Here is a 22,875-nt window from a genome sequence, read left to right on the forward strand (position 1 = left end):
TTGTCTTGGTTCCTGTTTTACAGGAGTGCAGAAATTGAAGCCTCGGCATGTTAAGTCACCTGCTTATGGTTCAAAAGCTTGGAAAGGACAAAGAAAAGAATTGGACAGTTTTTCCATGACACCAAGGTTAGCACTCTCCGCTACACAATGTTTCCTCTACTAAGGAAAGCATTATTGAATTTGGGGGCAGTTCTGTGGTTTTAGGTATGATTCTACCCCCCTCCCCAACCCTTAGCATAAACAGATTCAGATGCAATTAGCCAGCAAGGTCGGCTTCTCAGCAGGTGTTAAATCCTGTACATTTACATGATTTAACACTTTCTCTAGCACAACCCAGTCAAGCAATGTAAAGGGGAAAGGACCAAACATAAGCCTACATCTGGGGTGAAGTAATGTTCTGTCTTTCTGTGGGAGAAAAAGAAAATGGCCCCCAAATCTCTTCTAAAGTCAAAGAAGGGAAGGAACAAGCATTGGAAAAGACAAAGATTTGAAATGTTCCACTCATTATATGAAAAAAGATACTTTGTTGAAAAAAAACCAAACATCTCTTTAATGGGAGAAAGGGAATGGACTGTGATTTCATTGATACATGAATCAATATCTCAGAGGCCAGGTTGATATTTACTATGTCATGCTTCTTCTCATATCCCTTTGATATTCTCTGGCTACATTGTGCTATTGATATCGGATACAATGAAATGAGCTATAATTGAAGGAAATCTAGATTCAGCCTATGTTATTAAGAGGAACTAATCTGGAAATGGCATTGTCAGATGGATGGACTTCTAGTTTCTTCCACTTTAAACCTTGGTAAGAGAAAATGAATCTTTTTTGGTCATTGTTAAATTTAACTCATCTCTAAGTGACTGAGATAGCTAATAACAGCTGGGGAAAAAAGCCCAGAAACAAGGTACTTTTCATATGATGGTTTTGTTCTGTAGTACAGAGAAAATTGTCAGCTAATCACCGTGGTCAAGATATAAAAGAGCTAAACTGCAACCCTCCTGTCCTAAAATAGAGAACTTTCAAATATATTAGAATAAAATATATAGAATGACATAATAATAATTCACATTACTGTAGCACTCTAAAATTGACTAACCACTTTCCTCACAATAAACCTTCAAGGTAAGTAGACGAGATATTATTATTCCCACTTTACAGATGAGGAAACTGAGACTCATAGAGGTTGAGTGATTTGGCCAATAAGCTTAACTTCAATTCCTGGCAAAGATTTTTTAAAAGGATGATTAAGAAAGAGGTTAAATGACTTGTCCAGAGTCACCCTGCTGGGAAGGGATTGATGGAGCAAGGATCCAAGCTCAGGTGCTTCTGATTCCAAGTCTTATACTCTTTTCTATTCTAGCCTATTTGTCCATATCTGACAACGTTTAAATATTAGAATACACTTACTATCATTTAGTATTTTCTACTTCACAGAAAAGCTACTTGTGGATCAGGAGACAGATTCTATTTTGTTCCATAATGGGAACTTAATGAGTGAGTGACTGGTTAAGTCACGTTTGGGTCAGTCTCCTTATCTGTCAAACGAGATTAATACTCTCCTACTTGGATATCTGGGTGAATTGCCTTCAGCTTCCAGGAGAAAGACATGTAAGAAGATAATAATAAGAACTCTAAGCTGGATTGTATTCTAATAGAAGACTTCTAAAGAACAGCTGGAGAAAGAAAGTAGGGTTAGCAAACCAATAGGTGCCATGATTCCTTTTTCACTCAGAACCGACCAATAAACACAACCATTTTGGCCAAAGTCCAGTGAGAGTCATTGTCATTCTCCAATTTCAATTGGGGGGGCAGCTATTAGCTACTAACATTTGTCCAGTCCCAATAGAGTAGAAGCCGATGTCCAGAACTCAGGATGACACATAGCCCCTCATCTGGTAGGCTCACAGTCTCCACACATTTTCCACTGAATAATTTTTCTCTTCCCTTCTTGCCTTGGCTGCTACTAGGCTCTTTAGCTACTGCTAAGAGATTCTCTTCCCCTTGCCCATTAGGGAGGTTGTCAAGTTCAAAGTCTTTCTAAAATTCAAAATATAAACATCTGTAGAACCTTCAGTAATGAAGGCTGTGCTGCAAAAGTTGGGAAATGTTATTACTTATGTCTCCTTCATATACAGCAATGGGTATTTATAACTGCTTGACCCTGAGCTTGGATTTCATCAACATAATTATGTAATGTTTCACACATATTATATATGAAACAACATATATATTCCTCCATAGAATAAATATAATAAAGGAGCAGCTAGGTGGTACATGGGTAGAGCACTGGCCTTCAGGAGGACCTGAGTTCAAATCCAGCCTCAGACACCAGGTGTGTGACCCTGGGCAAGTCACTTAATTCCAATTGCCTCAAAAAAAAAAAGGAAAGGGAAAAAAAAGGATAAATGTAGTAACTATGAGGTTTTTTAAAACACCTTACATGCATTATCTCATTTGATCTTCAACCTTATGAGGTAGGTACTACAAATATTATATCTACTTAAGGACAGAAAAAAAATGGGCTTAGAGAGATTAAAAGACCTTCTCACCATCACACAGATGTAAGTGGGGGAGGATTTAAACTCAGGTCTCTCTGTCCTTATGTCCAATGCTATTTGGTATATAGTCCCATACTTCAGATCAGTTAAAATTGTGTTGTATAAATCTCATCTTCATTGTAGTAATTTTTTACAAATTCTTTAAATTCAATTCCACTTAGGCAGCCAGGTTGCATAATGGATAGAACACTGGGTCCAGCATCAGGAAAACCTGAGTTCAACTCTGGCCTCAGACACTTAACTGGCTGTATGACCCTGGGCATGTCACTTAACCTCTGCCTCAGCTATAAAATGGGAATAATAATAGCACCTACCTCCCAAAGTTTTTGTAAGGATCAGCTGAGATATCTGTAAAGTACTTAGAAAGTGCCTGGCACTTGGAGGGTGCTGTAAAGATGCATATTCTCTTTCCTCATCTCTGAAAATAATCTAATTCAGACTACTCACTGTAAAGATGGACAAACTGCAGCTCAAACAAGGACCGCTTTTGATTCTCAGTACTCGACAAATTAGAGATCATCTCTCTGACGATAAAAACGGGCAAACAAAATGAAGAACCCTAAAGTCATTTGGGTAGGATTGGTACCCAGACCCAAATTCCAGTGCTATAGCTAACCTTGGCCAACTCAAAACTTATTCTCCAGCTCTACAGTTCTCAGTGATGTCTCCTGACATCCTAGTTCCTATCTCTGCAATATCTCTAAACCATCCCCTTCTCTCTAGTGACGGCCTCCATCTTACGTCCAGCCCTCATCATTTTTAGCTTAGACTATTTCATCGCCTCCTAGCTGCTCTTTTTGCTTCAAATCTCTCTCCCTACTCTAATCCATACTCCAGAGAGCTGCCAAAGTGATTTTTCTAAAGCACAGATATGATCATCTAAAGTGGCTCTCTAACACCTCCAGCACCAAATTTAAACTCCTATGTTTACCATTTAAAGCTACAGGTTGTTTACACAATCTGGTCCCTTCCTCTTTTTTCAGTCTTCTCTCTCCTTTCCACTTATTCCACCTCACAACCTTACTGATCCTCATTTGCAATGCCTAAGCTGCTTTCCCTCTTCAAGCTGGCTCCGGGCTTCCTTCCACACTCAATTCAAGAGACACTTTCTGTAAGAGGTTTTTTCCAGATCCCTCAACTGCTAGGCTTATGCCCTCTAAAGCTACTTTGTATCTACCTTCTTAGTATCTTATTTATACTTACTTGCATGTGTACATGTCATCTCCTTCATTAGAACATAAGCTCCGTGAGGGCATAATCATTTTTGGTCTTTCTTTGTATCTCCACACTTAGCAGTGTCTAGTAAGCACTTACAAATACTTGTTGATTTTATTAACAGCAGAGAGTAAGCAGCTTGGAACAGTGGGGAAGATGTTGGATTTGGACTCGGAAGACCTGGTCTGGAAGTCTGCCTCTGCCATGTGTGTGACTTTATGCCACTTCTCCGCGCCTCACCTCTGTTTCCTCATTTATAAAATTAGAAAATTGGGCTAGATCAGGGTTCTTTTGTGGTGTCATGGCCCTTGCAAGTGAATTGGATTTAAGTGAGGGAGGGCTGTCCAAAGTCACCAGCCTCACTCTCTTTTCGAGAACTAAGGACAACACCACCAACAATAGGGACCAAAGTCTGCTGAAGACAATGGATCCCTTCTTGGAATGTTTTTAATGCATGAAACGCATTGGATTACAAAGGAAAGAAGTTGTATTGAAACGGTTATCAATATGTATATATGTATCTCTAAACTGATATCCTGATGCTGGACCCAGTGTTCTATCCATCTAGGTATGGATGTGTATGCATGGACATATATGTAGCCATATGTACATGAAAAAAAAACCCCAAGATGTCTCGGACTCCAGTTTAAGAATTCCTGGGTTAGATGATCTCTGAAATCCCTTCTAGCTCAAAAATCTGTGCTCTTTCAATGGGGGGGGGTGTTGTTACTTCCATTTTATGGATGGACTTCGAGACTCAATTACATCAGGGCTAAGGACCAGATAAACCTAATCCATTAATGCACATCCAATGGATTCACTAGCCTTCTTTCCCCGTAGAGGGGAGGGGAAGAGAAACAAAATAGGAAAGAAAAAAAACCCCTACCTCTTTCTCTGCATGTGAATGAAAGACATCTCAGGCATGCTAAACACCTCCGTGTTCCTACCTAATTATCACTATTCAGAAGGAAGACTCTTTAGGACATTTAAAACTTGCAGTCTAATAACCCAAGCAGGGAGCGCAACAACTAGCTGTAAGACCAGTGAGGAGTCCCAGCAGGTTGTCCCGAGTCTCCAGTTCCATTGTGCACCACCACAGGACCCCTACAGGGGGCTGGGGAGCGGCTTAACCCTACTGAGCGCTGGCGGGTATGTGGGGGGGAGCATGCCTTACCTCCCCATTGTCACCTCTTCCCTGATTATATTTTCCTTTTCTCTGCCGGAAACTGCAAACCAATCTCGGCGCCTACTTCGGTTAAATTTCCCCAACGCAGGTTTGTATTCACGTTTGTTGCTGTTTGTTCGTGTTCTGAGTTTTTCTGCCATGATTGGGCACTAATGCTCGGACCCAGGGTTGAGACATATTTCTTTTTTACTTCATCCCCAGTCTAGGGAAGATTTGGCATTCGTGCATCACTGAAAGGGAGACAGGTGGGAAGCTAAGAATAATTCTTCACCCTAGTCTTTGTTAAGGTGGAATCTGTAAGGCGCCTAACTACGAGAGGGGATAGACAGGCCCTCAGAGCCTGAGTGAGTGAGGGAGCAAGAAAGTAAAGCGAGAACCCCAAATCATGGGGGTGGGGCGCAGGAGAGAGGGAGGGGAGAATTTAATCTGGAGGGTTTCCCGCTCGGGATCTCAAGACCGTATGATTAGCATAGGCTCCGCCCACTGTGGTCCTCCAGGCTGGGGATTGGCGAGTGCTGCCGGGACCGCACAATTCCGGACCTGGAGGCAGAGGCAGCGGGGCAGTGGGAGGAGACTTGGGGGGAGCGTGGCATGTGCTGCCCCTCTCGGAGGAGGCGTGCCCTTGGGCAGGCCCGAGCGGAGGGGGCGTGGCCTCTGGCGGTGCATTAGGAGGCAGGTGACAAGGGGAGGGGGTGGAGAGGCCGGTAGGCCCGCGGCTAGGGTTCCTGGGCTGCTGTGTCAGTCGGGGGTGGGGGCGAGCGCCGAGGGTGGGGGCGGAGTCGGAGTCGGAGCCGTAGCCGGAGCCGGAGCCTGAGCCTGAGTCGGGCAGCTGCTTCTGCCCCGGGCAGGCAACGCTGGACGCTGAGAGGAGAGAGAGCTAAGCGCGTCCGGCACCGGGAGAGCCCCTGACACGGGAATCTACTTGCTGTGAGCCCCAAGGAAGAAGAAGAGAGCGGGGACAGACATCGGCGACTGCCCGGTTTAATCCCAAAGCCCCGGGTGCAAGGACAGACTGCGGACACAGCCCTCGAAGCTAGGAAGACACCCTCATCCCTGTTCCTCCTCTACTCACCCCTCCCCTGCCCAGGTGAAGTGGCCCTGAGCGGGGTCCGGGGACCCTGAAGCTTTGGGCCCCGCCTCCTGGCTGCCCGTCATGCTGGGAGCTGCAGGCCCGAGAGGAGGAGGACAAGGAGGCGTAGGAGAGGGGGAGTGACCGGCCCCCACCGGAGTCCAGACCCCAGCCTGTCCCCCAGTCGGGGGTTCGAGCGGGCTCCCTTCCCTGAACTGCCGCGCACACCTGCTGCCATGTGCCGCCGCTGGCGCTCGTTCCATCGCTCCCCAACTTTGCAATCTGAAAGAAGCTCCCTGGGCCAGGCTCAGCTCTGAATCTCCATCCGTGGTTTTCAGCGAAGCATCCCAGACCCAGGACCGCAGGCGGCCGGCCGAGGACTGCCCACGGTTCGAGGAGGTGAGAGTTGCTTGGTCCCGGGCCCCTATTCTACTCCACCCCACCCCAGCCCAGTTCTGGGTCCGATTCTCGTTGAGTCCCTTCTCCAGGGGGAGGAAGGGGTGTAAGGTTAGGGGGGTCTCGGATTGGTCTGGCCCTGAACCCAGAGGAAGGCGGGGGAGATTAATGAGTTTGACTCCCGGATTTAAGGGACAATTGAACTTGTTCATTGCTTTCCTTTCTTTAATAACGAGTGTGTGTATGTGTGTCTATGTGTGTGTGTGTGTGTGTGTGTGATTATTGTTTTAAGATCACTGCTCCCGGAATTGGATCCACACTCCCATTCCCGGAGCGGCGCCGGCTAGGAGCTGAAGCCCAGCCAGCGGCGCCGGAGCCGCTTCGTGGCAGCTTGTCTTGGGAGGGATTTCGTAAAAGGGAAAGAAACCAACAGGTTGAAAGACTGAAGAAGCCAGCTTTACTCGGGACTGAGAAAAGTGTTTCCGTTTCTGCTGCCAGTCTTGGTTCCTAGGAGGGTGAAGCAGAAAGGGGACGGAGCTGTAGTGATTCGAAAGCAGGGCAGAGATCAGAGATGGCTCGCCCTGACCTGGACTCGCTGCCTGGGCTGCCGGAGCCGCCGCCACCGCCACTGCTGTCGCTGCTGCTGCTGCTCCTGGGGCAGCTGGCGGGGCGGGGAGAGGCCTCCTCCAAGGCCCTAGTGTGCCAGGAAATCACGGTGCCCATGTGCAGGGGCATCGGCTACAACCTGACGCACATGCCCAACCAGTTCAACCACGACACCCAGGACGAGGCTGGGCTGGAAGTGCACCAATTCTGGCCCCTGGTGGAAATCCACTGCTCGCCGGACCTGCGCTTCTTCCTGTGCTCCATGTACACGCCCATCTGCCTGCCCGACTACCCCAAGCCCCTGCCTCCCTGCCGCTCGGTGTGCGAGCGAGCCAAGGCCGGCTGCTCCCCGCTCATGCGCCAGTACGGCTTTGCCTGGCCAGAACGCATGAACTGCGACCGCCTCCCGGTGCTGGGGGACGCCGAGACCCTGTGCATGGACTACAACCGCAGCGAAGCCACTACGGCCCCTCCGCGGCCCTTCCCGGCCAAACCCACACTGCCCGCCCCGCGCAGCTCGGCGTCCTCTGGCGGGGAGTGCGGCGCCTGCAGGTGTCGGGATCCTTTCGTGCCCATAGTGAAAGAAACGCACCCGCTCTTCAACAAGGTGCGCACCGGCCGGGTATTGAACTGCGCGGTGCCCTGCTACCAGCCCACCTTCAGCCCGGACGAGCGCACCTTCGCCACTTTCTGGATCAGCTTATGGTCCGTGCTCTGCTTCGTCTCCACCTCCACCACGGTGGCCACTTTTCTCATAGACATGGAGCGCTTTCGCTACCCCGAGCGCCCCATCATCTTCCTGTCGGCGTGCTACCTCTTCGTGTCGTTGGGCTTCCTCGTACGCCTGCTCATGGGCCATGCCAGCGTGGCCTGCAACCGTGAGCATAGCCACATCCACTACGAGACCACCGGTCCTGCACTCTGCACTGTCGTCTTCCTGCTTGTCTACTTCTTCGGCATGGCCAGCTCCATCTGGTGGGTCATCCTTTCCTTCACCTGGTTCCTGGCGGCCGGCATGAAGTGGGGCAACGAGGCCATTGCGAGCTACTCGCAGTACTTCCACCTAGCTGCCTGGCTCATCCCCAGCGTCAAGTCCATCGCCGTGCTGGCCCTGAGCGCTGTGGATGGCGACCCCGTGGCTGGCATCTGCTACGTGGGCAACCAGAACCTAGACTACCTGCGGGGCTTCGTGCTGGCCCCGCTCGTGGTCTACTTGCTCACGGGCACGCTGTTCCTGCTGGCGGGTTTCGTGTCCCTGTTCCGCATCCGCAGCGTCATCAAGCAGGGAGGCACCAAGACGGACAAGCTGGAGAAGCTGATGATCCGCATCGGCCTTTTCACCGTGCTTTACACCGTGCCTGCCAGCATCGTGGTGGCCTGCTACCTGTATGAGCAGCATTCCCGGGAGAGCTGGGAGCGGGCCATCACCTGCCCGTGCCCCGCAGGGGAACCTGGGCAGCCCCGGGCCAAGCCGGAGTACTGGGTGCTCATGCTCAAGTATTTAATGTGCCTGCTCGTGGGCATCACCTCGGGGGTCTGGATTTGGTCGGGGAAGACGGTGGAGTCCTGGAGGCGCTTCACCAGCCGCTGTTGCTGCCACCCGCGGCGGGGCCACAAGTCGGGCGGGGCCATGGCTGCCCGGGACTACGCAGAGGCCAGCGCAGCCCTGACCGGCTGCAGGACCGGGGCTCCTTGCCCAGGTGTGCCCGCCTACCACAAGCAGGTGTCTCTGTCTCACGTGTAGGGGAGCCCGACTGGCCGCGCAGGCTGAAGGGCTGCGTGTTGGAGGCATGGGATTGGGGGAGGTCGGGGAAGTTGTTTTGAACAACTGATTTTGGTAGCTTTTTAACAGGTCATTTGTTTTGACTTCATGGTGCTGCTGCTGCTGCTGCTTCACTTCGGAATTTGGGAGGAGGGAGAAGAGACAATTTTGAGGTGGAACATAAGATAGATAGTCCCGGGACTTCTGAAGGGACCTCGCTTTTTAAATATAATTTTTAAAAAATTTTCTCATTTTCAATCCTGTGTGGGTACAAGTTGCTTTTTGGCAATGAACCCTACCTTGGCTTTGGGGAGGAGGGAGGGCTGGCTTTAAATGCTGAGATTGGGCATTATAATGAAGTTCAACTGTATCTGTTTTTTATGAACTTGTTTCTAGCCTGTTATGCCCTGAAAAAGATGTTTTGTTTTTTTAATGTGAACAGGGTAAGTTTGGGCATCTGATTGTGGAGTGGTGGAGCCAAAAGGCCTGTCCCCAGCTCACACCAGTACAAAGTGTTCTTGTGTCTTTAAGGCTAATCATGTCTGTTTTGTGTGGCTATTTGTTCCTCGGAACTGGGAAAGCGCGAAATTCTATCTAAGTGCTTTGAAACTTCACGTGTTCAGGGTCTTCCAAAGTGACAAGGAGGAGGGGAGCGGAGGGATGGCAACTTCTGTTTCTCAAGCTTGTTTGCTACATCCTATTCTCTAGGAATTTTGGTTCTGGAGGCATAGTATAACCTTAAAGTTAAAGGTAGTGCCCTTAAACTCTCTGGTGCAAACTTTTGGAGGCTTTTGAAAACTAGGTAGGCCGAGCTGTTACTTTCAAGCCTTGTGAAACTTGTTAGCTGTTGGTCGAGTCGGAGGAACTTCAACTCAAGTGCCGGACTTAAAGGGGAAATTTGCCTAAAGCCAGGACAAGTTACGTAAGGTACCTACTTGTGGAAGGACTTAGTTTGCTTGTTTCCACATAGAAGCTATGTCTTAATCTGTTTAGTATTTTAGGATGCGTGGGAGAAATCTCTTTAAAAATACATTCAGCCGTGTTTTTCTTTGCCACAACCATCCAAACAAACACCCCCACCACCTCATCAAGTGCATCACCTGAATATTACGTGTTAACCTGGGAAGGACTTGACTAGTGCAGTCCTAACACTGACCCTTGTGGTTTACCAGGGTCCTTTTGCCTCTCACTTCAACTCGATGCTGGCATTCCCGTCGGTCTATCCTTCAATGAGTGCTGCAGTTTAGCAGCACCTCTTTCTTGTCCATCCCATTTCCCTCCCCCTTGTTCCCTGTGGGCACTGGCAGTTTTGGCCTGTAAGGTGTTCAGTCCTGCCTTCCCTGGCCTTTAGAAATTTAGAAATCCAGGGGTGAGGAGCTAGAGAAGAAGAGCACAGCAAAGAAGGACAAAGAAACGTTCCCACTTCTGGATAAGTTTAAGGCCAACTGGTTTCAAAGCTGCCTGGGCTCACTGGCTAGCTAATTCATGGAGCTCTGGGTCTTCTGTAGCTTCCCCTGGTCTTTTGGAGTGTAGTCCATTGGGCGGCCACTGCCCCAGCAAGCTTCTCCCAATATTAATCTAAAAGCTTTTGTCTGGTACGGAGAGAACAAATGAGTACATACTTTACAGGTTGGTCCCTGAGCAGTCTCAACAGTCCATGTTTGCTTTCCCAATCTAATTAACCACTGATCAAAAGCCATTGAGGTTATTAAGCAGAGGAGGGGGGAGACCACTCATGATTTTTTTTTTCAAACAAGACTTGGTGAGAGCTGAACTTGAGCAAACTGAGTACCCAAAGTAATGAAAATTTACTCTAGCTGTCTAGCAAGCAAATCCTTAATATGGGAGGCCCGGGCCTTTCAGTTATTATTTGCACTAACATTACATCTACACATTGGCAAAGTGAAGAAATGTATGCCAAGGCAGGTCTTTGTTTCTCAGTCCTAAGTACTGAAAAATGCACAGTCCCTAATGGGAACAAATGTAGATGAGTTTTGCCAGGGTAAAACATGGGGTTGGTAGATAGGAGGGGAATTCCAAAAATATCCTTGGGAAAGATGATTTCTAGACCCCTAAGTCTGTCCTCAGAATGCATGAATTCTTTGTAGTGAGAAAATTACATTTTTTTGAGGCACCAAACACAATTTTCATGTGATAAGAACTGCATTAGGTGCTACCTTCCAACCAAGTCTATACAGGTGATCTCTTACCTGGGGAAAAGAGAGATGAGAATTGAAGGGCTTAGAGTCTAAGCTAGTTTTGAGTAGTAAGGACTAGACCTCAGAATGGAAAAGCTGTGGCAACAGAAAGTTTGGTTCTTTCTAGGAGACAAGTGGGGGTTGAGGGAGTGGCATTGCTCTGTACCCTTTTCTCTCTCTGCTTTATTTGAGAGCCTCATCCTGGATTCTTCTGGAGAGTATTTCTCTTTAAAGCCAAAAACCCTTCATGGAGGAAGCACCTTCATTCGTCACTGTTGGGATTTCCTTCTGGCACCCAGTCAGTTTCATTTGATAGTATAAATATGTAGTATATATTAGTTAAAATTGTCACCAATTTGAGTTGGCCTTTTGCAATTTTCTATTTTCAGTATAGAAATGTAGGTTGTGGAATGAGGTGGAGAAAATGAAAAAATCTGGGTAGTTTGCCAAAATGCCAACTGCAGGCAGGTTGGCTAGGTGGTTTATTTTTTTTTTAAACCTATATTTTAGTAAATGAAAACAGGTTACCACTGTAGAGGGCAAAACTTCTCTGAAGCCAGGCAGTACTTACAGGGTTAAATTCCTCATCTTTGCACTTTCATGGATAGGTAAGAGTACTGCTGCTGTTAGATGAATTCTCCTACCCCCTAAAGCCTCATATCCTTTATTAGTTGCCTTAAAAACCTGTTAAGTTTTTGTCTTTTAAAAGAGAAAGAGACAAAACCTTACATGCCTTTCCCAAGTCATATATTGTTATCTCACCTTCGTGAGTATTTTGACAAGTATCAGCCTTTCAAATCCATTCCTTGTGACACCATGTAGCCATTCCCCCCCCCCCACGCCACCTCTGCTTTAGACTTAGATGGACATTTGAGTCACTACCAAGGCTGGCAGACTCCTCTACCACTACAGCCAGGGGTGTTTTTAGTTTAAGCCCAACTATACCCAAGCAGCCTTTCCTTGGTTCAAGTTAAAGCACTATAAATTAGAGATCATAATGCTAAGCAAGCTACCCTGAAGAAGCAGAATTGTCACCTCAGTAATCCATATATCAAGGTGGCAAGTTTTCAGGAAACCTGTTGACTTTTATATCACAGTTTGAAATTGTCTAAATTACTGGGAGGTGCCTTCTCGGTTTGAAATCGATACAAAGCTCTTTCTCCCTTTCTATGGAATCTGTGAACTTGTCTCCCAACTCTGTGTGTGTGTGTGTGTGTGTTTTGTTTGTGTGTTTTTAAGGTGCAAAACAGCTTACAAAGTGGGACATTCATTACAATACACTGAGCCAGGGCTGCACTCACTGTACCACTGGCTACTAGGAGAGAAAACCTCCTGGTTCACACATAACAGCATTCTCATGCACAGAATAAGAATCCCAAAGCTAAGAAATCTACTTGTATATTTTTAATTAACTGCTACCTGAACCTTAAAAGGGCCTTGTTAACTTTTGTTTTCTACAGAAGGAATAAGAGGCTGAAAGGGAGAAACTTTGAAAATCCGCTTCTTGACACAAATGGAATATATGTGTAGTCATCAGGACTGTAAACAACACTCACCTTACACGTTTGGACAGGGGTGGGGGACCCTGGACAGTTAACCTGATCTCTGCTAGCCTTTCCCAATTTTCAGACAGCCGCCTGGGACATAGCAACTGGCCTACTCCTAAAGAAGGCCGTTGAATGCCATGCTTAACAAAAGTTGAAGGAAACAGGGTTCAAACACCTACCAAGGAATTAGGAGGATGACAGAAGAGCAGAATAGGATGGGAAACTCCACTGGTTTGGATCCACTTTAACCAACAGTGTATGGTACATCTTTTGAGACAGATGTTGTTACAAACTATGTAAATGTAATTTTGTTTTGTGGTTGTGTGTGTGTGTGTATATATATATACATACATATATACATAATATAAATATATATTATATATATGAGAGATTTAGTGACCTTTGATACGGGTTTGGTGCAGGTGAATTAATTACTGAGCCAAATGGAGTCAGTGGTTAGTTGAGTCCAGGGCATTAATAATTTCTCTAATAGCTATTTAATTTGTATAGTGCCTATTTCATTGCAATACAGTAACTACCATCCTGACAAATCACATCTTACTGAATAGGGGGACCATTCATCTCTGGCAGTGGTAGTTCTACATTTCAGACAACTTGGATCCATAAGTTAGTAATGAGATTATAATTCTGAATCCATCGCTCAAGGAGTGGTTATTTTGTGCCCTGTATTCAGTAGACAAAACAGTTTTATGTTAATGTTTAGTCTCCAGATACTTAAATTGCTGACTTTGTTACTTCAAAAAATTTTTTGTATATATTATATTTGTGAAAAGGTAAAATCATCTGAGATTTTATAAAATTATGGAGATTAGTTATTTATGAGAAAACAAAGAAATGTCTATTTTTTTCTTTGTTCCTGATTAATGTAGATTAAAATAAAAACCATTAAAGCAATGGGAAAAAATGAGATGATGCTGTGGAAATGAGTTTTCTCCTCTCTGTGGGAGAAAGGGCTTTCTAAGAAAACCAGTGGGATATTATTCCTCAAAACTGACCCAGATTCTCAAATTCTCTTCCTACACTGATGGTGAATCTAGAACTAGGTTGTCCTTAAGAAGTATTAAATTTATTAATGCTAAAATTTGTTGACATGAAAATTAACTATGCTTCAATGAAGGCTCAAACCCCCAGTGATGCTTCTTGAGAATCATTAATATATTTTTTTTAAAAAATCTTCACCCTATTCATGACAAACAAGGCTTCTTACTTTATTTCAGCTCTAGGCTAGATTCAGGGTAACAGTAAGCTGGAAAATGTTGAACGAACCTGACAGTGGATGACTGAAAAACTTGGGTAAATAAAGCTTAATTATTTACTTTAATCTCTTAATTTCAAATAGTACCAAGCCAATCTAGGAACACTGGATATGGCTTAATTGAAGCTCTGTTTGATCCTATTCAGGTCCAAGGAGGCATCTGAATGAAGGAGACAGAGAGCACACAGATCCAGAATCCAAAGGCTAGTACCAAATTCATGGAAAGAGCTATGCCAAAGAAGACTAAAGATGGTTCTTCTTGGCTAACTGGCATAGCTACCTCAGTGGAGACTCAAATTACTTTCCACCAGCTGAGTCAGTCTAGTGAGGTTTTAAAAGAAGCCATTCTAATGCAGGGATTACTGCAAAGTTTCTTCCTATGATTCTCTGTGGACTGGATGTATTAGAGAGAAGGTAGGCGTTTCTGCAATTCAAATACGTACCGAGTGTTTCTCATGCTAGCTGCTGTGGGGATTCTTCTTTAATCTACTACAAGTTTATTAAGTTGTAAGCTACTGAAGTTTAAAGCTGTACTCAGACTTTTGGACCACTGCAGTAAGTATAAAACATACTGTCCTCCGGGAGCTTAGAATCCAGTTTGTGAGGCAGAACAAACAGGACACGTATGATTATCAAAAGGGCTAATGCAGAAATGTAGCAAGTCAATCAAGATTTATTAAATACCTACCACCGTGGCAGGCACTGTGCTAAGCACTAGGGATGCAAAGAAGGCAAGACAGTCCCTGCCCCCAAGGAGGTCGAAAACTAAGGGGAGAGATAACATGCTAACGAATATGTACAAACAAGCCACATACAGGATAAGTAGGAAATAGTCATAGAAGGCAGGTACTAGGTTAGGAAAGACTTCCTCAAAGGGAGATTTTAGCCAGTGGGTAGAGACGACAAGACAGTATTCCAGGAATGGGAGACAGTCAGAGAAAATGCCCAAAGGCAAGTGATAAAGTGTCCCCTGTTGAGGAAGCCCATGTCACTGGGTCCAGGAGTCTGTGGTGGGGTGTAAGGTGTAAGACTGGAAAGGTAGGGCACCAACTTCAGTAAAATGGTCCAGAAGAGAAGGCAACTGATGTAGGCTAGAGCGGGTGTGGGAAGGCTTGGTAAGGGGAGGGGATGACGGCCTTTGGGCTGAACCCTAAAGAAGGGGTTTCAACAAGCAGAGAAGAGAGGAAAAGGGCAGGGATGAATGCATGTGCAAAAATATGGTGGTAGGTGCAGGTTTGCTGGTGGATTCAAACAATTTAGAGCTGAGAGGCAGATCTAGTCTAACAGCTTCATTTTACAAATAAGGAAACTGATAACACAGAGGATTTAAGTGGCTTGCCTAATCAAGGCCACAGAAATATCAGAGGAATATAGAGGACCATAAAGTCGAAGGACAGTGTTAGCCAGATTGATTTCTGAGGAGTGATGTTTAATCTATAACGGTCATGTGCAGGGTAGGTATGAATGGAAGAAAAACTGGAATCAGATGAATTTGTGTGACAGTACGGAAGTGAAGAGTGAAGGGGGAAAAAAAAAGCAGTATTCAGTGACTTAGTAGACATGGAAGGTGAAGGAAAGATGAGCAAAAAGTCTATTTTGAGCCCAAGTGACTGAGAATGATCAGGCGATTCCTCTGTCAGGTAATTAGGAAGAAGTTTACAGGGGAAGATGGGTTGGTTTTTAACATCTCCACTTTGAAATAATTGTAAGACATTCAAGTGGAAATGTTCAGTTAGTATTTGGAAATGTAAAATTAAACTGGGTGGGGAGGAGATGGGGGGGAGTGGAGAGAGAAGCCTTAAGGTCCATTCCAGTTTTGTATTGATTCATTCTATGTGACTGGAGATAAGATCAGGAAGCCATAAGCAGAGGTGACAGCTAATGGCTGGAAGACAGCTGAGTTCTCTGAGGGACAGTATAGATCAGAAGGACAAAGTTTGAAAAAGCTCACAGTTAAGGGATGAAGAGGATCCAATGTGTGAGTTTGGGGAAAAGAGGCAGTGAAGTCATGTTGCAAAAAAAAAAAATCAAGAAAGTGCAATGCCAAGTAAAAGTTTCAAGGTGGTCCAGAGTGACAAACTCAGCAGAGAATGAAAGTAGGGAAAAAGGTTGTTTTAACTTGCAAGAACATTACCACAGACTTCCTGAAATTTCAAGCACAAAGGTGGGAAATGGAGGCCAGACTGCCAAAGAGAAGGGGGTGAGGAAATAGCAGCAGTAAGGTTTGGAGCCACCCCAGTTGGAGTGTCAGTTATAGTAATAAATAAGATAGTTACTGAAGAGTTCAGCAGCATAACTGAGCTTTTGTCGTGTCAGGGAAACCACACAGGGAGATCAGCTAAGGTGGAAGAGAAGGAAAGGATGAATGTAGGACTAAGCTTCTTCAGAAGTCAGGGTTGAACTGGGGAGAAAATTCATTCAGTAATTGGGAAAGGTTAGCTTTAGAATGGAAGAACACATTTTTGAAATGAGGAAAGGGCAAGGGGACAGGAGTAACAACAGATGTGTTAAGTTAGGGATGAAGAAATAGCAGAGAATAATTTCTTGAGCTGGAAGAGGACTTAGAGGTCCTGTAGGTCACCCTTCTCATTTTACAGATGAGAGAATGCCCTTAAAGAGGTGAGATCACGTGATTTGCCCAAAGTTACAAAGGCAGTAAATATGACAAGCTGGGAAGACCCAGCTTTTCCCCACTATGTTACAGATGTGGGAACTTCCCCTTGGAAGGCCTCCCAGCTTTTCAATGGAGACTAACTGCTTTGAGTGATGGAATAGGTGGGGTAGGCACCTGACAGGTGGATCAGCAACAATGTGGGGAGTCTATTGGGTATCAGTTTAATAAAAGAACTGTTAGATACTAGGGCAAGGGTTCAGTTAAGCTGGACAGCATGAATAACCAGCTCTCCATGGCTGAACCTTTTCTCAACATTCCTCTGGGAGCCAGTAGCAGGAAATCTGGAAAAGGGGGCTAACAAGAGTGAATCCCTATTGGCTCAGTGGCCAATGACAGGCTATAAATGAAAAGGAGTCAGGTAAGGAGAGAAGGGCACCAACCAGCTATATACCGTGGGAGGAACTGAACGGCAGGGAAGATGGAGAACAGAAGGATTTGTGGTAACCAAAAAGCCTGAGTTCTAGGAAGCCAAGGGGGCTGTGTGCGAGAGGTTGGTGGAATTACGGTAGGTGGCGTTGCTGAAAACAAAGATACTTAACAGAATAGAGCTCTTATTTTTAAAATGCTAAGTTCAATAATATGTACATTACAGAATGTGCAGTATTAATTTGTGCACCTTCCTAATGGCTTTTAACTGAGGTCTTTTGCAGTAGATACTATAGTTGCTCTATAATTTACCCCCTTAAGCATTTCCATGGGCACTAATGAATTTCCCTGACCTCACACTCAAAAGCAGTGATATTCTGATAAGATTTAAAGTAATCAATTACTCCATTTCACTGTTTGCAAAATCTTCATAGCAATACTCTTACTTATCTGCATAGCCTCATCTTGCAATTTCTATACACCTCTAGTTTCCCAGATGGCCTTCCTGATGCCCAGATCCCAAACCACAAACAGGTGTTCTTGACATTTATGCCAACCCTGAAGTCCTTGTTCTCTCACCTGCCAAACCCACTTTAAATTGTTTTCATTTGAAATTGCCTTAGAAACCAAACAGATTGTGCCTGTGAGCTAAGGGAAGGGCCTGGGCTAAAGGGCTTCTGGATCTTCTAAATTTCCTTCAGGTACAGAGCCAGGCCAAATAGTGCCAGTAAATGGTGGGTAGAGTATTTAGCCTTTGGGCAATTTAATCCTGAGTTTCATCTAAAGATTCTGCTTAGAAACTAGCACTTAACTTGGGCAATTCCCCAACAGCCAGTTAGTGTTTTCCCAGGTGGTTGTGTATTCAAGAATATAGCTCTGGGGTCAGAGAACAAGTCAAAAGTCTTTTTCTTAATGTGGTTAGGAAGAATGGCTGGTGAGAACTTCTTTTAGTAGCAGCATAGGCTGGACATGAGAATAAATAAAGACACTTGTTTGTCATTTTGCCCAACTAATGGTGATTTGCCAGTTCTTGATAATATGAACACTTGGGTTTGAAATGGGAATAGTTCTGCTCTGCTTGCCCCTTTTCCAAGTAATTACAATCCTAGGTTTGATTTGTTCTGATGGAACTCTGGTTGCCCAGAAATATGAAGACAGCACAGTAACAAGCAGAGATGTTGAATAAAGGTTTTTAATTTGGTAGTAGGGCCTTGCTGACTTGATAAGGGCTTGGAGGCTTATCTGTCGCTTAACACTCAAGCAATAAGTTCCTTAATTTCAGAGTCTTTCATAAAGGATCTGAAATTTAGATGGCAATATACCAGTCAAAACAAAGTTCAATTGAGTCTTTAATGTTTTCAGAGAAAAACACATGTGGGTAAAATGAATAGATGGCTACAAACCCATGAAACAAGGTGCCATTTTCAAAAAAAAAATCATACCTTGGGGTATTACACGCATATCTATCTCACAGAATAATGTTCCTGAGATTTTTACTTCATCATACCTCTCCCAGCTACAGAACCTTGGGAAGACTGCCAACGCAGGAAAATACTACCAAGTCTTCTCCAGGTTCCACGACGCCTGGCTGACGACCTGGGTTGCCCTCTTGTGGAGCTGTAGTCATATGCCAGAGTCCACCTACCCAAATCTTTATTAATCCATTTCGGTAAATGGTTCAGTTCCTGTTGAGAAATAAAGCAAAAGAGAGATAAAATGAAATTATGCTAAATGACACTTTCAATTAGAGTGCTACGCATGCCAATGCTTACCTGACCTTGGCCATCTCCTTTCCCTTGGGCTTAATGTGTATTTGGATTATATGTAATTATTTCCACTCTTTTCCTAGTCACTGGCACCTAGGACGGTCACACTAACACATAATTCTATACCATGAAAAACATAGCATCGAATAGGATGACTGATTATTAGAATATCAATAATCACCTTCTTTGATTTTGCAGTTTTTTAACTGTACAGATATTATGAACTAATGAGTTTCTTAAACATAACAGATGAGTAAAAATTTGTCAGATTTATCATTTACCAATCATATGAGGTCCAGTTATATCAGCTGTCGATTCACAGACTTGTCCTCAGCCACCCTAAGCACCAAGCAAGAAGGCATAATATCATAATTTAGTGATGATTTCTTAAACTCAACAGCTATAAAAAAAATATCCTAAATCTCCCAAGAAGTCTTTAGAAGGAAATTCAACCTCTTCTACCTGCGTGCTTTCTGGGTACATGACCCTTTCACCCCCACTGGTATGAGAGAAAATCATGTAAAATAATCTAGTGCTATTAAGTCAATTTTCCATATCCTAAGTATAGTTTAAAATAGGATTTTGGAGACTGAAACACACGAACACCAATTTCTTTAGGGGTAAGGGAAATTTCCTGATGGTTTTTCACAACTTCTGTTATAGTACATTGGCCTACTTTCTATAATTCATGATTTCCAGGACTATTTTAAACCTTTGACTCATGAACAAATTCTACACCTTGCAAACTAATTAATCTTTCGAAAACAATTCTTAGCCTTAACAGTGACATCAAATAATTCACTGAGCTCATTCATTTCCCCCCATAGGTTAAAGTTATTTTTAATAATGACTGCATTTACCTAATGCTAGAGTTTGCAAAGTACATTCCAAGGTTTGACCTGAACCTCTCAAAATGCTTGTGAGGCAGACATTATCACATCATCACAATTTTACAGATAAACCCAAGATCCCAGTTTGGTGACTTGCTGATGGTCATACAACAAAGTATCAGAAGCAGGATTTGAATTTGGGTCTTCTGACATATAAGCATGCTATGCCACCTTGCCTATCAGGATGCTTTGGAGCTAGCAATGACATGCAGCATACAGGATCTAATCATTAAAATGCCAGTTCTTTATTACTGACCCAGAAGTACATTCTAATGGCCTTAGGGGAAGGGGAAAACATGAAGATCTCTCGGCCAAAGCACAGCAGCTGGGGTGGAAAGAAGGCTGGACTTGGAGGCCCCTTGGTTGGGCGAGGCATTTATTTGACTTCTGAGTCTCATTATGTGCATCTTTGAAATAAGGGAGCTGGAAGAGGTAGCCTCTGGATTCCACGAAGATGCTAAACATAGGATCACAAAATCCATTCTTTCAACTCGTTTAAAGAAAAATACACACCAAATTATCTTCAGATCTTATCTGATATACCTTATACATTTTACACAATTTAAAGAGCAAAATATTCTTCATTTGCAAAACATTAGTAAAATACAATCTGAATATGAGAACCAATTTTAGGTAATGATGGATATTTATCAAATGGATATTTGTGAACAAGCATACTGAAAGTTTGAAAATGCTTTTGGAACTCTGTTAGGTCCAAAGAATGAAAAAAATGAATTAAAAACACCTAGGTCAAGCTTTGTTAAGGACCAAAAAAGGGTTTTTACAAAACACACTAACCACATTTTAATTAAAATAGAGTTTATTATTAGCTTTTCTTTTAATATAAACGTGAGAAAGAAAAACCACCTGAAGTTGTAGCATTCTTTTCAAAATAAAACTGCAATCAATACCTGAAGCTCCAAGCTCCAAACTCCATAAACCATGTTTCTGGAGCTGGTAGATTGAAATATTAAAAATACCATTATTTATCATTTGTATAGCTCTTTTCCTTTGACAACAATGGGACCCGCAGCACGCAGATCTGTGGGTTTAATATGTAGCATTACTATGGTGGAAGAAAGAGTATACAGGATTCCTAGACCAGAAATGTTTTGTTCACTGGGCAAAATACCTAGGGATCTACACATAAAGGAGAAGGGAAAAGACACGTAAAATTATTAATATGCTCTAATGTTTCAGATCTATTTTGAATTTGGTTGGTATGGACACCAACTTCCTGAATCCTCCTCTCCCCACTTTTCAAAAACTTAAAATGTTTTGTTTCGTTTTGACCTTGTCTTCTCTTGAGCCATCGAGAATGAGAAGGAACGAAACTGTAACTACATCTAAGTTACACATAAAGTTTAAAAAGTTTGGACAAGTGTGATATGTTAGGAACAGAATAATCATCTATCACTATCACTGAGTCCAATTTTTTCCAATTCATTAATTTCACTTCAGATTCATTGTGAATCCAATTCCCTACCATTTCCCCCTTTCTTCCCTCCAACCCTCTAAAATCTAGAAGCAGAAATTTTAGGAGACCGAAGATAAACTGTATTTTGCACTGTAAACTCCACTGTAAATATAGCATGATGGCGCTTCAGAAAATAAAACTTCAAAAACAGCGTATTACACTAATCACGTGTCACTGGATCACCATGTTTGGAAGATTAAAGTGTTTTAACCCACTTCCTTAAATGCATGAAAAAATGTTATGGTCTGCATATTTTCCAGAGTAGGAGCAAAAGGAACAAGATGAGAAGCACCATAATTGACAAACAGCATGGACCCAATATAAATTTTCTTTGCTCACCAACCCAATACTTAAGACTGTCTGTATAACTCTAGGATGACACGGTGATCCACAGCCAGCATACACTCTGCCCAGCAGCTTTGTAATTTGATTGCTAATAGTAATTAGCAGCATTAATGGTAACAAAGTAAGGAGGAAAAACCTTTCAACGCTGACCAATGCTACAGGTTATCTGCTCCTAAGTGGCTTGATGCTTTATTTTAGAGTCCCACATTCTGAAGTTAATACCGCATTGACTGTGAAAGGCATCTGCAGCAAGGTTCTGGAGTGGTTGGAAAGGTAGAGGGAACTTTTTAACTACAGTCACACGGTTAGTGTTTAAATGCTAAAATTTAAAACTACTAATTTTTTAAAAAACTTACATAGTTCACAGCTATAGGCCTACACAGTAAGCAAACATCTGTGTATGGGGTGGGATTCAGGAGGTTTCATTATAAAGTTTGTTTTTGCACCTCTGGATACATTACAAAGGACAGGAGAATGTGCTGCTTTGACAAGGTCCCATCCTTCCTATGGAGTGTGATCCTCAGGGTCCCGAGTCCCTCGGAGTCAGTGCCCTTCCTCTTGCTGAAAACACTCTCATGCTGGTTGTCGGGCAGGGAGCATTTCTCCACTCTTTACCGATGCTGGCTTTCTGACGCACTGCACCTCACTTCTCCTTCAGGAGAGGATGGCGTTAGAACGGCGGATACCGACTAAATTATCAGCACTGAAAGATCGTCTCATGGCAGCTTTGGACAAGTCTTTGTATTTGTCTTCACACAGTCTGGAAATAGCCTAGAGAAGGAGCAGAGAGAGAATCAAGGCTTCAGAAATTCAGAGCCTCCCTCTTTATTAGCCTCTGTGAGAACAGAACCTATGACTTAGGACTCTCGGCTTCTGTCCTGTATGCTACAGCAAAACACCCTTTGTTGCTATAAAGAATTCCAGGGAGAAGAAATGGAATAAGGGTATGAAAAAAAATCTAAATTACCACCTGTCAGAAATAACACATCCCATTTTTAAAAATACTGTTATAGTTTATCACAACCTCATTTGCTCCCTTCATGTATATGTGTAAATTCAATAGATTTGATGTCCACATTAGATGGGAAATTCATTACTGTACTAGTAACTGGAGCAAGCTAAAAATAAAGGAAGTCTACCTTGGGCTCAATTGAAACACCCAAAGCATGTGAAAGGTGATTTTACTTATGATAAAGTTCCATGCCAAGGAGGACCCCAAAGACAGTGTTCATGGGAGTCCAAGGTAATGAAATGCATGGATACTCACCTGCATAATCATGCTTCATTAAGTCTTGTTCAGCACACATTCCTAATTCTTAGAAAAAACTCATTTCAAATATAAATTGGCATAAAAGTCCTCCTAATACAGCTATAAATTAACTAGATGAATTTTCATATGTGGCTTATATAAATCAGTCCTGATACTTTATAATCATATTACTTATGAATACTTTGGGGTCTACGGAAGTTATTCACAAATGGTTAAAAACAGTACAGATGGAGACTTCTTTTTTTGGAAATAGTCAATGCAAGAATTT

At 43.7% G+C, this 22,875-nt stretch overlaps 2 protein-coding genes across 2 annotated transcripts in view; one reads left to right on the top strand and one right to left on the bottom strand.

The window, feature by feature from the left end:
• Positions 1-5,726: 5,726 nt before the first annotated feature.
• On the top strand, positions 5,727-9,407 carry FZD5 (frizzled class receptor 5). The gene is made up of 2 exons (XM_021008666.2): positions 5,727-6,433; positions 6,723-9,407. The coding sequence occupies exon 2, from the start codon at positions 7,002-7,004 to the stop codon at positions 8,778-8,780; it is 1,779 nt and encodes a 592-aa protein (XP_020864325.1). The 5' UTR covers positions 5,727-6,433; positions 6,723-7,001; the 3' UTR covers positions 8,781-9,407.
• Positions 9,408-20,317: 10,910 nt separating this feature from the next.
• The window catches only part of CCNYL1 (cyclin Y like 1), a 70,152-nt gene continuing 67,594 nt past the window's right edge, over positions 20,318-22,875 (bottom strand). The window contains exon 10 of the mRNA XM_021008668.2: positions 20,318-22,108. Within this exon, the coding sequence (XP_020864327.1) occupies positions 21,992-22,108 (117 nt within the window). The 3' untranslated portion in view covers positions 20,318-21,991. The remainder of the gene's footprint in view (positions 22,109-22,875) is intronic.

This window comes from Phascolarctos cinereus, unplaced genomic scaffold, assembly GCF_003287225.1.
Source record: "Phascolarctos cinereus isolate Bilbo 61053 unplaced genomic scaffold, phaCin_HiC Scaffold_7;HRSCAF=346, whole genome shotgun sequence".
Taxonomy (NCBI): domain Eukaryota; kingdom Metazoa; phylum Chordata; class Mammalia; order Diprotodontia; family Phascolarctidae; genus Phascolarctos; species Phascolarctos cinereus.

Excerpts from the sequence above, each read along its gene's own strand:
- FZD5 (XM_021008666.2), top strand. The coding sequence starts at position 7,002 with ATGGCTCGCCCTGACCTGGACTCGCTGCCTGGGCTGCCGGAGCCGCCG.